Source organism: Panulirus ornatus, chromosome 66 (genome assembly GCF_036320965.1).
Source record: "Panulirus ornatus isolate Po-2019 chromosome 66, ASM3632096v1, whole genome shotgun sequence".
Classification (NCBI taxonomy): domain Eukaryota; kingdom Metazoa; phylum Arthropoda; class Malacostraca; order Decapoda; family Palinuridae; genus Panulirus; species Panulirus ornatus.
In genome coordinates this window covers 2,783,380-2,799,895 of record NC_092289.1, presented here as the reverse complement: position 1 = coordinate 2,799,895, position 16,516 = coordinate 2,783,380, and the positions used below count along the sequence as shown (strand labels likewise).

The 16,516-nt window shown below is 39.8% G+C and overlaps 1 protein-coding gene across 1 annotated transcript in view; it reads left to right on the top strand.

Moving 5' to 3' along the window:
- The window catches only part of LOC139746881 (ER degradation-enhancing alpha-mannosidase-like protein 2), a 37,176-nt gene extending 21,027 nt beyond the window's left edge, over positions 1 to 16,149 (top strand). Inside the window, 6 exon segments of the mRNA XM_071658534.1 lie at positions 3,368 to 3,586; positions 8,735 to 8,826; positions 11,351 to 11,515; positions 12,355 to 12,544; positions 15,022 to 15,747; positions 15,750 to 16,149. Of these exon segments, the coding sequence (XP_071514635.1) occupies positions 3,368 to 3,586; positions 8,735 to 8,826; positions 11,351 to 11,515; positions 12,355 to 12,544; positions 15,022 to 15,747; positions 15,750 to 15,997 (1,640 nt within the window). The 3' untranslated portion in view covers positions 15,998 to 16,149.
- The last annotated feature ends 367 nt before the right edge of the window (positions 16,150 to 16,516 follow it).

Here is a 16,516-nt window from a genome sequence, read left to right as displayed (position 1 = left end):
CTCCACCTCTGACACATGTATCCTCTTTATCAATGTTTTCTCACTCATTCTCTCCATATGTCCCAACCATTTCAACACATCCTTTTCTGCTTTCTCAACTACACTCTTTTTATTACCGCACATCTCTCATACCCGTTTATTACTTAATTGATCAAACCACCTCACACTGCATATTGTTCTCAAACATTTCTTTTCCAACAAATTCTCCCTACTCTGTACAACCCTGTCTGTAGCCCAAATGCCTCTGTTTTCACTTTCACTAGCAGCTTTACTTTTTCATCCTACTCAGCCCCCTCTCTGATCTGTCCATGTCCCACTTTTCACATGACACATGCATCTCATGCATATGCCATCACTGCTTCCCTAAATACCTCCCATTCCTTTCTTACCCCCCTCACTTCATTTACTCCCACCTTTTACCATGCTATACTCAATCTCTCCTAGATTTCATCACATACGTCTCCTTTCCAAGCTCACTAACTCACACCACTCTTCTCCCAAACATTGTTTCCTCTATTTTGGAAACCTCCAAAAATCTTCCCCTCACCTCCACAAATCCTTCTCAGGACATTTACAATAAAGAATTTTCTTTTACATGCCTATCAGTTGATATGTAATTTAATAATGTTTTTTTGTACGTCTCTCCTTCTCACATATGTATATTTGTGTATATTCTTTTTAAATCAGGTATTACCGATCAATATATTTTTTTTTCAGCACAGAAATTCACAAGATCTTCACTATGTCCATTAAAGTCACTGAATACTCCATGCTCCCGAATCATACCCTCAACTACTACATTACTTACCTTCTCATTTAAATCACCCATCAGTAATATTCAGTCTCGTATATCAGAAAATGATTTTGGTAAACAGAGAAGAGGTAGTAAAAGCTTTGAGGAAGATGAAAGCCGGCAAGGCAGCAGGTTTGGATGGTATTGCAGTGAAATTTATTAAAAAAGGGGGTGACTGTATTATTGACTGGTTGGTAAGGTTATTTAATGTATGTATGACTCATAGTGAGGTGCCTGAGGATTGGCGGAATGCGTGCATAGTGCCATTGTACAAAGGCAAAGGGGATAAGAGTGAGTGCTCAAATTACAGAGGTATAAGTTTGTTTAGTATTCCTGGTAAATTATATGGGAGGGTATTGATTGAGAGGGTGAAGGCATGTACAGAGCATCAGATTGGGGAAGAGCAGTATGGTTTCAGAAGTGGTAGAGGATGTGTGGATCAGGTGTTTGCTTTGAAGAATGTATGTGAGAAATGCTTAGAAAAGCAAATGGATTTGTATGTAGCATTTATGGATCTGGAGAAGGCATATGATAGAGTTGATAGAGATGCTCTGTGGAAGGTATTAAGAATATATGGTGTTTGAGGCAAGTTGTTAGAAGCAGTGAAAAGTTTTTATCGAGGATGTAAGGCATGTGTACGTGTAGGAAGAGAGGAAAGTGATTGGTTCTCAGTGAATGTAGGTTTGCAGCAGGGGTGTTTGATGTCTCCATGGTTGTTTAATTTGTTTATGGATGGGGTTGTTACGGAGGTAAATGCAAGAGTTTTGGAAAGAGGGGCAAGTATGAAGTCTGTTGGGGATGAGAGAGCTTGGGAAGTGAGTCAGTTGTTGTTCGCTGATGATACAGCACTGGTGGCTGATTCATGTGAGAAACTGCAGAAGCTGGTGACTGAGTTTGGTAAAGTGTGTGAAAGAAGAAAGTTAAGAGTAAATGTGAATAAGAGCAAGGTTATTAGGTACAGTAGGGTTGAGGGTCAAGTCAATTGGGAGGTAAGTTTGAATGGAGCAAAACTGGAGGAAGTAAAGTGTTTTAGATATCTGGGAGTGGATCTGGCAGCGGATGGAACCATGGAAGCGGAAGTGAACCATAGGGTGGGGGAGGGGGCGAAAATCCTGGGAGCCTTGAAGAATGTGTGGAAGTCGAGAACATTATCTCGGAAAGCAAAAATGGGTATGTTGTGCGCAGGAGGATGGATGTGCTGGAAATGAGATGTTTGAGGACAATGTGTGGTGTGAGGTGGTTTGATCGAGTAAGTAACGTAAGGGTAAGAGAGATGTGTGGAAATAAAAAGAGCGTGGTTGAGAGAGCAGAAGAGGGTGTTTTGAAATGGTTTGGGCACATGGAGAGAATGAGTGAGGAAAGATTGACCAAGAGGATATATGTGTCGGAGGTGGAGGGAATGAGAAGTGGGAGACCAAATTGGAGGTGGAAAGATGAAGTGAAAAAGATTTTGTGTGATCGGGGCCTGAACATGCAGGAGGGTGAAAGGAGGGCAAGGAATAGAGTGAATTGGATCGATGTGGTATACCGGGGTTGACGTGCTGTCAGTGGATTGAATCAGGGCATGTGAAGCGTCTGGGGTAAACCATGGAAAGCTGTGTAGGTATGTATATTTGCGTGTGTGGACGTATGTATATACATGTGTATGGGGGTGGGTTGGGCCATTTCTTTCGTCTGTTTTCTTGCGCTACCTCACAAATGCGGGAGACAGCGACAAAGCAAAAAAAAAAAAAAATCAGAACTGCTGACACACTTGGCTGCTCCCAAAATACATTCCTCTTATGATCTTTCATCTCATGGCCACATGCATAAGCATCAATGATCACCAATCTCTTGCCATCCACTTTCAGTTTTACCCACATCACTGTAGAATTTACTTCCTTACACTTTTATCATACACTCCCACAACTCCTGCTTCAGGAGTAGTGCTGTTCCTTCCGCAGCTGTTGTCCTCTCACCAACCCCTATGCCCTTGAATTCTGTTTCACTCTGAGCCAGAACATCCAGGTTTCTTTTCTCAAACATACTACCAATCTCTCCTTTCTTCTCATCTTGGGTACATCCTTACACAGTTAGACTCCCAAGCCTGAGCCTTCGTGGAGGATGAGCACTCCCAGTGTGGCTTCTTTAGTTTCCACTTTTTCAAACTGAAATACGTGAAGGGGGATTTCCAACCTCCCCTCTTCGCCCCCTTTAATTGCTTTCATCAGCATGCTGGGAATACAGAGGTACCCATTTTATCAAATGCCATAATGGAGGATAGAAAGCTGGTTTAACTGCAGACTGATTGCCACGAACAGGATTTCAATCTACGCTGGCTCAACCCTGGGCAGCCTGTGGATGTGTCACTTATAGCATTGCTGACAGCTATACTATGGAGGTCCATAATTGTGCATTTTACTGTGGACATTTTGTCTTTAACCGTGCATGTTATTTAAGATTTACACTAATTAATGTGTTTATATATTATATGGTAACACTCAGGCCATCCTACTTTGAATACTGTATAGAAAATGGCCCATTGATTATATCATAACATCAGCAGTAAGCTCTAACATATCTTTCCTTTTACAGGTGCAGGTATTGATTCATATTTTGAATATCTCGTGAAAGGGGCAGCACTTTTGCAGAAACCTGAGTTAATGGCTATTTTTAGTGAAGCCAGAACTGCTGTTGATAAACACCTTCGCCATGAAGATTGGTATTTATGGGCTACAATGACAAAAGGCTATGTAACAATGGCAGTGTTCCAGTCTCTTGAAGCCTACTGGCCTGGGGTACTGACCCTCATAGGTATGCTTAATTTTATGGTCATTGGACATGTATGTGCGTGTAATTACCTCTTTACAATTATATAAAGTTTATGCTTATGGGCCCCCACCTCTGGAACATTCTCTACTATGATACAGCTCCTTTATGTATGTTGTAGGCATAAACCATGTCCTCAGCCAACTTGTTCCATTTATCCACCTCTCTTATACTATAAAAGTACTTTGTATCTTTTTAACTAGATTCTTGTTTAATTTCATGTTATGTGCTATGACTGCTCTATTACAACATTTCACTGTCTGCATCATCAGTCTGTTTTAAGAAAAAGGTTGTAATCAGGTCACCCCTCAATTTTCTCTCTTCTAAGGTTGGCAGATTTAAGGCCTGTAGCCTTTCCCTTTGATTCAGTTCTCTTAATTCAGTGTTGCTCTTCTCTGAACCTTTATTTGCTCTTTGTCCTTCTTTAGGTGCAATAACCATACTCAAGAAGCATCTTTCTTTTTTCTTTTAAACTATTCGCCATTTCCCGCATTAGCGAGGTAGCATTAAGAACAGAGGACTGGGCCTTTGAGGGAATACCCTCACCTTGCCCAATTCTCTGTTCCTTCTTTTGGAAAAAAAAAAAAAAAGCATACTCTAGTTTTTTCCAAATGTAGGATATAACCAGATTGCTAAGTATTTCCCTATCTATATACTTGAAAGCTATTCTAATATTTGCTAGCGTATATTTTGTTTCCTTAGATATTTTCCTGATGTGTTACTCTGGTGACAGGTTAGGGATTATGTGAATGCCCAAATCTTCCTCAAACAGAATCCTGAAGCTTGCTAATAATCATGTTTAGGCCTTCTTTCACATTCTCCCATCCTCATTACTTAACATTTGATTGGATTAAATTTCATTGACCATGTATTAGACCAGCTTTGGAGTCTGCTTTGGTCCCTTTGTAAATAGATGCAATCCTCCTCACTTCCCATTTCCCTCATAACCTTTGCATCATCTGTAAGTGTATTCAGTGAGGAGACCATACCTTCATGCAATTCATTTACATAGGTCTACAAGAGTGATGTTCCTGGATAGGAACTCTGCGACATTCCAATGATCACTTCACATTTAGGAAAGGTCTGTTGACATGCATCCTTTGTTTGTTTCTGGTGAGATAGTCTTCAGTCCACTGACGGAGTTTTCCTTCAAATCCTTCTTGGTGATACATCTTCTCAATCGTACTCCCATGTGGAACAATGCCAGATGCTTTCTGGCAGTCCAGATGCAAACAACCATGCAGCCTTTTTGTCTAAAACAGGGCTTGCTTTCTCATAGAAATCTAAGAAGTTGATTACATATGACCTCCTTTCCCTAAGACCATGCTCTGTTGTAGAAAGCCAACCATTTGCTTTCTGATTTTCCTTTCCTGATAATGTCTGCATTTGTATGTAATTTATTCCTATTTGTACAGTATAGGGAGGGTCTGCACTCATGGGACCCCAACTTTAATTACTATTTGTTCTGTAGGGGAAGAGACTTTTGGACTTATGGTTCCTCATCTCTTGAACATTTTCTGTCATGCAGTTTCTTAGATTTTCTATTACTGTCAGCATTACCCATGTCTTCAATAGTTTTATTCCACTCATTCTTCATTCTTATACTATACTGTAAAAGTACCTCCTCACACCATCTTTAACAAGTTTCTTGCCTAATTTCATGTTACATCCTTTGGTTGTTCTGTCCCTACATCTTTCGAAGAAATGTTTCCTGTCTATGTCATCTGTTTTAAAAACTTAAAAGTTGTGATCAGTTACCCTTCACTCTTCTCCATTATAAGATGGGCAATTTGAATGCCTCTTTTATTTGAATGTAACTCTGCTTTGTCAATTCTGGTAGCATCTTTGTTGCTCTCCTCTGTACCTTCTCTATTAGCTCTTTGTGCTTTATGTGTGGTGGCCAAATTTGAAAAGTATATCTATTTTTGCCCTTATGTATCACATAACAGCTTTATTGATATTTCCTTATCCATGAACTTTGAAACAGTTTTGATATTTACTAGCAGACACTTGGTCTCCTCAGTTTTTCACCCGAAATGGGACTACTGCAACAGTCGACTCCCAAGTCTTTTTCACACAGATTCTTGTAGCTTGTTTCCTGCTAGAAGTGCATGTGTCTAAGTATTTTGGATGGTTACCAGTTTGTGCTTACAGGATGGAAGTTGGATGTTTAGGAACTCCTTCTGTTAATGTCTTTTTTGAAATACAGTCTCTTAAGTTTCGTTGTATTCTCTTTGCTTACTGCTTCTTCACTTGTTTAGTGCTTTGTTATTATGAATGTATTTTGTCATACTTTTTCTGATCTATATCTTGGTCAGTTTCCTGTTATATCTCTTACCTGATAAATTGCCCCTTGTAGCAGTGTTGCATTTACATTGTAATATCCATTTAGGAACTTAAAAGTTGCTATCATCACTCATGTCTTACAGCATTGGGAAGTTTATAGCTGTTGGACTATCTTTGTATCTGTCTACCTTTTTTTCATGTAACTACTTTTTCCCGGGTTAGCAAGTTAACAGCAGGAAACAGACGAAGAAAGGCGCCTCTGCTCACAATATATTTTTTTTTCCATGTTTGCTATTTCTCTCTTTCCACACATACTTCAGCACTCTCAGAATCTTCACCTCCTCCATTATATAACTCACTTCCACTTCCATGGTTCCATTTGCTTCCATATCCTCTCCCAGTTATCTAAAATATGTTACTTCCAACTTTTCTCCATTCAAACTCACACCCCCAACTAACCTTTCCCTCAGCCATGCTAAACCTAATCATCTGACTTATATTCACATTCACTCTCAACTTTCTCCTTTCATGTACTCTTCCAAACTGTCACTTACCTCAGCAGTTTCTCATTTGAATTTGCCACCAGTGTGTGTATCATCTGCAAACAACTGACTTACTTTCAAGCTATGAAGCTTTTCCTTGTTCTTGAGAATATGACATTGTTTCTTTATCCTGTATTCCTTACACATGTGAATGTGCATTACATCAGAGTTGAACCTCTTTTTTAACTTTAATTTTTGCTCATTGCTTAAAGTCACCTTATATTTTGATAATGCAAAAGCAAACCTTGACATGAGAGCAAAACATGTGCAATGTGGACAATGTTGTCAGCTGGGTTTGAGAAGGATATTGCTAGTTCAAGGGTGGGCTATTTTGATAACTTTATTTCCCCACACCTTGAAACTTTTGAACTCTCTACTCTCTAAAGTCTTTCCCGATATCTGTGACCTGGCACATTTAAAAAGTCAAGATTTTCATTTCCTCAAAAATAAAATTAATACTTTTTCTCATCTTCTTTCTTCCTTCCATTAACTTCTTTATGTTTCTGTTAAGGCCTGGCCTTGATATAAACTTTTGTCTGTGACTAGAGGCTCTAACATAAAAAAGTTGGACCATGTACAAAGTTTTGGACTAAGCCCATTTCAATACTGACTCATTTTTGTAGACAGCTTCCATTTTTTCTGGTCTTTCAAACCTAAGGTTTTACTGTATAGTTGTTTGTGATATAAGGCATCACTACGGACTGATAAATCATGCCTTCCCTTGAAATTGAGTGCAGGAAGAGGCAAACCAGATTTGGCTGAGTATGAACTCAATTAACCATTCAAGTACAATCCAGAGTCCCATAAGGGTCATTGAGGTATGTGGAGCAAGGGTGAAGTGATGTCATTGGACTGAATTAGGTCATATGAAACTGTCAAAGTCAACAAAGAAACAGCCTGTGGGGCTTCTCTGTGAGTGGTAGGTACTGGTTTCAGTATATTATACATGGCAGGTAGAGAGTGGATGTGTGCAAATGAGGCTGTCAGTCATTTGTTCCTAAAACTTCCTCACTGAGGCTTGAGAAGAAATATTATGATTGTTTCAAATGTTGAGGGATAAGTTAATTGGGATGTAAGTTTGAATGGAGAAAAATTGGAGGAAGTGAAGTGTTTTAGATATCTGGGAGTGGACTTAGCAGCAAATTAAACCATGGAAGCGTAAGTGTCTCAGGATGGGCGAGGGGGCGAAGGTTCTCGGAGCAATGAAGAATGTTTGGTAGGAGAGAACGTTATCTCAGAGAGCAAAAATGAGTATGTTTGAAGGAATGATATTACCAACAATATTATATGGTTGTGAGGCATAGGCTTTAGATAAGGTTATACGGAGGGTGGATGTGTTGGAAATGAAATGTTTGAGGACAGTTATGTGGTGTGAGGTGGTTCGATCGAGTAAGTAATGAAAGGGTAAGGGAGATGTTTGGAAATAATAAGAGTGTGGTTGAGAGAGCAGAAGAGGGTTTGTTGAAATGGTTTGGACATAGTGAAAGAATGAGTGAGGAAAAATTGACATAGAGGAAGTATGTGTCAGAGGTGGTGGGAACAAGGAGAAGCAGGAGACCATATTGGAGGTTGAGGAATGGAGTGAAAAAGATTTTTAGCGATCAGGGCCTGAATGTGCAGGAGGGTAAGAAGCGTGCAACAAATAGTGTCAATTGGAACAATGTGATATACAGGGTCAATTTGCTGTCAATGGACTGAACCAGGGCATGTGAAACGTTAGGGGTAAACCATGGAAAGGTGTGTGGGGCCTGGATGTGGATTAGGAGCTGTGGTTTTGGTGCATTACACTCGACAATTAGAGACTGAGTGTGAATGAATGTGGCCTTTTTTTGTCTTTTTTCATGGCGCTACCTTGCTGAGGCAGGGGTTAGCAGTGCTTTTTCCTGTGGGGTGGGGTAGTGCCAGGAATGGATGAAGGCAAGCAAGTATGAATATGTACATGTGTACATATATATATGTTTGTGTGTGTGTATGTATGAATATGTATATGTTGATATGTATATGTATGTATATGAGTGTGTATGGGCGTTTATGTATATATATGTATGTACAAGTGGATGGGCCATTTTTCATCTGTTTCCTGGCGCTACCTCGCTGATGCGGGAAACTGCGATCAAGTATAATAAAATAGAAATAATACAAATGTTGGCCTTTCATGCCTCAGCGAGATAACATTAGAAATGGAACTTTTTCCCTGGGTGTGAGTATATAATGGTGTAGGACTAACTAATTTACATATCATAGATATTAGGATCTTTGAAATATAACATATTTGAAATAACGTAACGTTAAAATGGTTTTGCAGGTGATGTTAATTCAGCACAGAAGATAGTTTTTAATTACCATCAAGTTTGGAAGCAATTTGGATTTACTCCAGAATTTTATAACATCCCAAAGGTAAGGAGTGCCTCTGAAGCAGTAGCATATGATAGCAGTTGAGTTACCTCCCACACTGAAAGGTTAATGATTCCTAATAAGCCTTAGCCAAAATATTTTATTTGCTGTACACTTTTTTTTCCCCCTTGGAGGCTCCTGTCACGGACAAAAATCCACATCAAGGCCAGATCTATTGAAATTTAGAGATTTAATGAAAGGGAAAAAGAAGGGACAAGGAAAAGTACATTGGGATTTCCACAGTGGGAACAGACCTCCTAGTGGCCAACACACAGACACTGGGATGGTGTTGGTTTCCCACAGTGGAACCAGACCTCCTAGTGGTCAACATCTAGACACTAGGGGCGATAGTGTGGGCTTCCCACGGTGGGACCAGACTATGATTTGTAGAGGAAGTGAAAAACCTGGCCTTTAAAATGTGCCAGGTCATAGTTGCTGGGAAGGACATGAGAGGGTAGAGATTTCCAAACTTTGAGGTGTAAGGAAAGAAACAATTATCAAAACAGCCAACTCTTGAGTTGCCAACAGCCACACAGTGATCATATGATACAACAGCATGCCGAGTATTGCATAGTTTAGCTAATGTTGGGCGAACACAAGCAGCCTGCTCTTGGAAGGAAAACCAAAGTAATTCCTTTAGAATAGGGAAAGTGAACTGACATTTATGGCATAGGGTAACTGGGTCACGGTTTGAGGTTATGCCTGGGAGACTATATAAGTTGAGCCACTTTCGACTCGACTCTTTCAAGGAAGGATGCAGTGTTGAGACTTGAGAGTAGTGCTCCTTACTAGGATGGACCAGTCCTCTGTATACATGGAATAACCGTACAGAGGAAAAATTTTGGCATCTAAACAGGCCTTCCAGTTTCATAGAGGCTGACTTCATATTTCATTAATTTCTTTTGTGGATTTTGTCATAATTGCCAGTTCTTGATATCCTACCTTATCTACATCCTTTTCTGGCTAGTATGAAATTGAGAAGGCCAGTTTTTCTGCTTACATTTATTATCTTTTTAGTTTCGTAGTTTAGGCAGGGTAATATTCCCAAACAGTTCCCTCAGTAGAAAGAATAATATCTATAGTCATTTGCACACAAACAAGTGTTACCCAGGAAATAAGTTTTGATAAACCAGTGTCATTGTTTCCATCACGTAGTATATATATTACCATCTAAAGATTTATTCACAGTGATACCTCTTTACATTAAATCTTTATGTAGTTGTTCTCTGCACACAGCATTTGCCATTTTCTCCACAACTGAAGAACTCCAGTGCCGCTTCATACCCTTTAGTACATTGCCCTTAACAGGCCATAGGCAGTGAACAAATCTAGCACAGTATTTGCAGAGGCTCCTACCTAATGTTTCTATTACTGCTTATATCTAATGCTCCTACCTGCTACTTCTGTCTGATAATCATGTCTAAATGTTCCTATGTACCACTTCTACCTACTGCTCCTACCATTTTGCCAAAAGGCAGGGCTAGTGCATAGTGCTCATCGTACGAAAATTTAGAGTATTGAAGAATGAGCTGCATGAGTCAAATATTGTTAAGTGTTACATATGACAGGGGGAGATTGTATGTTGTTGACAGAATACCAGTAGTCCACATTTTAGTGAGGTAGAAAGAGAGAGAGAATAGACAGCTACCTGGGTCAGAGGAGTGCAAATTGACAACCACTACAGTGCTGGCTCACTAAACAGGTGTCTCTAATCCTCCTGGTACCCAGAAGGGTATTACTGGTAATATCCCTCCCTTGTTGTTGGCTGCCTTTCATCTACTACCTACATTATTTCAAACATTTGCTGAGAGCTGATTTCTTCTATCCCACTGTTCTTGAAAACCTTAGAAACAGTATGGTCAGACTCAATGTTTAATATTTCTGTCATTCAGGGGCCCCACCACAATCCACTACCCCCTTACTTTTATGTAATTAATGCGCCTGCAGGAATGATAACCCTCCAAAATCTTTAGTATGCCATACCGAGTCCAGGGAGCACCTCCACCACCTGTGTGTGTGTCCACCTTTGTACCTGCTTCTTACTGTTGTGTACGTTCTTGACTAGTCCATTGTTTGTACCTGTTCCTGTTTGTACCCATTGTAGCCCATCGTTTGTACCTGTTGACTAGCCCCTCATTTTTTGTTTGCTGTACTTGACTATATGATTCTAAAATCATGTGGAAAAGGTGGGAACTGGGGTAATGCCATTCAAGTTGAGCTTATTTTTTCATGTATGTCAGCCACCAACTCCTTTGATTTAGTTGTATTTGGTTGTAGGCAGCTATACATGAATGTATGGTAAACTTTCCATGTAATTATTCATCCACTAAGTTCTGGACTAGATATGGGCACAAGTGTCCTCAGCTTGTGTTATTTAAACTAAAATATGTCTTCCATAGATTAAAACCTGTTTTCTTACTAAATTTTCTTAATTTACATAATGTTTATCAGAATTACTACATTTTAAGGCACTTGATTAAAAAACCCAATGGGTAATAAGTAATAATGAAATGAATTCTTTTGGCAGGCAGAAACTCCAGTTAATCGTGAAGGCTACCCACTACGTCCAGAACTTGCAGAGTCTTTGATGTATCTGTACCAGGCTACCAAGGATGACAGAATTTTAGAGATGGGTGCCGATATAGTGGCTAGTATACAACACACTGCTAAGACCAGCTGCGGTTATGCCACTGTTAGAAGGCTCTTTATTTGTTTTATTCTTATTTTTTAATATTTTCACAAGAAACTTGTGGTTGTAATATATAATATCTGACACTGCAGACGGTGTTAGATAAAGTAAGTTATAGATTTTAAAGAACGATCATAAGCAATTCAGAGATCTGTACATATATGAACTGGATTTTCTCTTTTGTGACCTGTCGCATGAGCATAAGAGATTCTCTAGGATTATTCCAAGGAAAATTAGGGTCAGCATCTTCCATCCCGGTAATATAGGGATGGTCTTTTTTGTCCTTTGCTAAACAGTCATCATTGATCATGTTGGCTTGTTTGTTTTGGACCCTTGGCCAGTGAGTGACTACCACCTGGATAATGTCAACCCATTCAGTGCCAGTTGCTACCAGCACTTTGTGAGGACATTGCTGCAACAGACCAACTTTTTCCATCCTGTGATCAGCATCCTCTTTCCTTTTCCTTTTATATGTGTATATGTAGTAATATTGAAATTTATTTGGAGGGTATGCTGGTACAATTTTTTTTTATTTCTATAGAGTATTTATGGTAATTCTAGAATACAAAGGTGAATTGTTTGTTGTTACCATTATTCCCTTCCAAGTTTCTTTCCTTCTTTAACATTTTACTGTTGTGATTGTGATCACACCCATATTTACCTCAAGTTCTTCCAAAGTCTGACACCATTTCAAATGAGTTATGAATGCTACTTTTCACATTATGTAGTTTGATAATTGAAGTCCTTTTTATAGTTTCAGATTTCAGTTTAGACAATTTTTGCTTTGTTTACTCTATATTCCATTGAATACATATTTCACTATAGACGTTATTCTCTTTCAGGTAAAAAATGTGAATGATCACACACTAGAAAATCGTATGGAGAGTTTCTTTTTGGCAGAAACAACCAAGTATCTCTTTCTGCTGTTTGACACAAAGAACTGGATGCATAACACTGGGGGAACAGGACGCATACATAAAGTTGGGAATAGGGACTGTATCATTGAAGCTGGTGGCTATATTTATAACTCAGGTAAATATGCAAAGATAGTAACTGCAAGTATGCAGTCTGTTTTGAATGAGAGGGCTTTGGAAGTGAATGAGTTGTTGTTTGCTGATGATACAGCGCTGGTGGCTGATTTGGGTGAGAAACTGCAGAAGCTGGTGACTGAGTTTGGTAAAGTGTGTAAAAGAAGAAAGCTGAGAGTAAATGGAAATAAGAGCAAGGTAATTAGGTACAGAAGGATTGAGAGACAAGTCAACTGGGAGGTAAGTTTGAATGGAGAAAAACTGGAGGAAGTGAAGTGTTTTAGATATCTGGAGTGGATTTGGCAGCGGATGGACCCATGGAAGCAGTGAGCCACAGGGTGGGGAGGGGGCGAAGGTTCTGGGAGCATTGAAGAATGTGAGGAAGCATGTCGACCCCTGGTATACCACATTGTTCCAATTCACTCTATTCCTTGCACGCCTTTCACCCTCCTGCATGTTCAGGCCCCAATCACTCAAAATCTTTTTCACTCCATCTTTCCACATCCAATTTGGTCTCCCACTTCTCATTCCCTCTACCTCTGACACATATATCCTCTTGGTCAATCTTTCCTCACTTATTCTCTCCATGTGACCAGACCATTTCAAAACACCCTCTTCTGCTCTCTCAACCACACTCTTTTTATTACCACACATCTCTCTTGCCCTTTCATTACTTACTCGCTCAAACCACCGTACACCACATATTATCCTCAAACATCTCATTTCCAGCACATCCACCCTCCTCTGCACAGCTCTATCTATAGCCCACGCTCTCAACCATATAACATTGTTGGACCACTATTCCTTCAAACATACCCATTTTTGCTTTCCAAGATAACGTTCTCAACTTCCACACATTTTTCAACACTCCCAGAACTTTCGCCCCTTCCCCTTCCCTATGATTCACTTCTGCTTTCATGGTTCCATCCGCTGCCAAATCCACTCCCAGATATCTAAAGCACTTCACTTCCTCCAGTTTTTCTCCATTCAAACTTACCTCCCAATTATCCTGTCTCTCAACCCTACTGTACCTAATTACTTGCTCTTATTCACATGTACTCTCAGATTTGTTCTTTCACACACTTTACCAAACTCAGTCACCAGCTTCTGCAATTTCTCACCCGAATCAGCCACCAACGCTGTATCATCAGCGAACAACAACTGACTCACTTCCCAAGCTCTCTCATCCACAACAGACTGCATACTTACCCCTCTTTCCAAAACTCTTGCATTCACCTCCCTAACAACCCCATCCATAAACAAATTAAACAACCATAGAGTCATCACACACCCCTGCCACACCAACATTCGCTGAGAACCGATCACTTTCCTCTCTTCCTACACGTACACATGCCTTACATCCTCGATAAAAACTTTTCACTGCTTCTAACAACTTTCCTCCCACACCATATATTCTTGATACCTTCCACGGAGCATCCCCATCAACTCTATCATATGCCTTCTCCAGATCCATAAATGCTACATACAAATCCATTTGCTTTTCTAAGTATTTCTCACATACATTTTTCAAAGCAAACACCTGCTCCACACATCCTCTACCACTTCTGAAACCACACTGCTCTTCCCCAATCTGATGCTATGTAAATGCCTTCACCCTCTCAATCAATACCCTCCCATATAATTTCCAAGGAATACTCAAATTTTGAGCACTCACTTTTATCCCCTTTGCCTTTGTACAATGGCACTATGCAAGCATTCCGCCAATCCTCTGGCACCTCACCATGAGTCATCTTTCTTTCTTTCAAACTATTCGCCATTTCCCACATTAGCAAAGTAGCGTTAAGAACAGAGGACTGGGCCTCTGAGGGAATATCCTCACCTGGCCACCTTCTCTGTTCCTTCTCTTGGAAAGTTAAAAAAAAACAAGAGGGGAGGATTTCCAGTCCCCCGCTCCTTCCCCTTTTAGTCGCCTTCTACGACACGCAGGGAATATGTGGGAAGTATTCTTTCTCCCCTATCCCCAGGGATAACCATGAGTCATACTTGCATTAAATAACCTTACCAACCAGTCAACAATAGGGGATAGGGGAGAAAGAATACTTCCCACGCATTCCTCACTTGTCGTAGAAGGCGACTAAAGGGGACGGGAGCGGGGGGCTAGAAACCCTCCCCTCCTTGTATTTTAACTTTCTAAAAGGGGAAGCAGAAGAAGAGATAGATAGATGAGCTAGATTTATGAGATGACTGATCATTTTCTTGAAAGATGGTACAAGATCTGTGAAATAGCAGGATGATGTGAATTATTTTGAGGATAGGATGTGTAGCAGGCTATTAGGTTTCTGGTGATGCTAAATTGTAATGTATTCAAAGAAAAATACAGTTACTGTCAGAAAAGTCTTAACATTTATTCAACTTGATTTTGATGGATGTCTTTTTATCCAGTCCTTTAGATTAGTATAGTTAAGTAATTTTGCTCTTCATACACTTTTCAAGTGCAGATATTTTTCTTCCTTTTTCCAGAAGCCCATCCTGTGGACCCAGGTGCTTTGGCATGCTGTTTTACAAAAGATGTGGATTGGTCATTGTCTGTTGCTGACCAGGTCACCCTTATTTTGGATCCAACAGCACCTTGGATTCAGCACAAAGGGTATAGAATGAATAAAGAAAATCATGTAAGTGGTTTAGAGGACTGTGGAGAGGCAGACACTAAGTCTTTATCTCAAGGTGAAAAATTCAAAGAAGATTTGTGTGAGAGTGAGAATTCCGAAGATGATGGTGTTCAAGCATTAAAGGAAGATAGCAGTGTTCTAACACTTAAAGAGCCTCCTATTGATGTCACTAAGAATGAGGATGACTCTGAAAACATGGCCTCTGAGGATGTGATTGCTGAAAAGGTAATTGTAGGCTCAGAAAGTATAGAGACTAAAACAAAAGTAATTAATGCAGATCCTAAGAAGATACTAGATGATTTTGACAACACTATTCAGGAAAATGAAGATATTGATGCAGGAGGACCTTTAAGCAGTATATTCGAATCTGGAGATGATGACTGCAGTGATGAAGCCTTGAAGACAAATTCAGCCAGGGAAGAAAGTGGCATCAAGAGGAGAGATATAATGATAGAGAATGAGAGTGGGGATACTAAAATTATCAAGAAAGATGGTGGTCCTCGATTTTCATCCCTAAGTGAAACTGTAGAAAGAGGACTTGGTAGCAACACATCTGGTATGGAGGCTGCCAGTATCACTCTAGTGTGTCCAGCTCTAAATATAGCACAAGTACTGGGACATCTCGCATTGTTGCAGAACCCAAAGACACCAAGGCTACAAAGCCCAAAAAGAAAGAATTTGTGCTTGCAGACCTCAAGGAAAGACTAATCACTGATCTTGCAGGCTATAAGAATTTTACTTTATCCTCAAGTTATTCTCTACTTTCATGTGTTCATCCACCCTTTACCCATATGTTAAGCTTTAAAGGTCAGGTATTTAATCCATGATATCTATCATTGATACTGAAATTTTGTACATACATATATTTATATGTCCTCATTTGCTCTTCCACTCTATTGCTGTCATGTATAATGCACTTAAACCAACACCCCTAATCCTTAACCAGGCCTCACAGACCCTTCCGTGGTCCTTCCTGACTGCTTCACTCCTTGATTCAACCCATTGAAAGCATGATGCCTCCTGTATACCACAGTTCCCTCAATCCTTTGCACACCTCTTTTTCCTGCATGTTTAGGCCCTTAACATATATAGTATCCTTTGCTATATCCTTTCATCTCCAGGTCAGTCTTCTCTATCTCATAGCTCCCTCCACTTCTGAAATGTATATATTTTCAGTCGTCCTCTTTGAACTCAACTTTTCAGTATGTCCAGACCATTTCATTGCACTCTCTTTGGCTCTTTCATACAGAGGATTAGAAGCTATATCATTCAAAGCGGAGTTAAAGGAAAACAAGATGCCATAAAGAGTAGCTTTATCATTTGGAGAGTTTGCAGTAGATTGATCA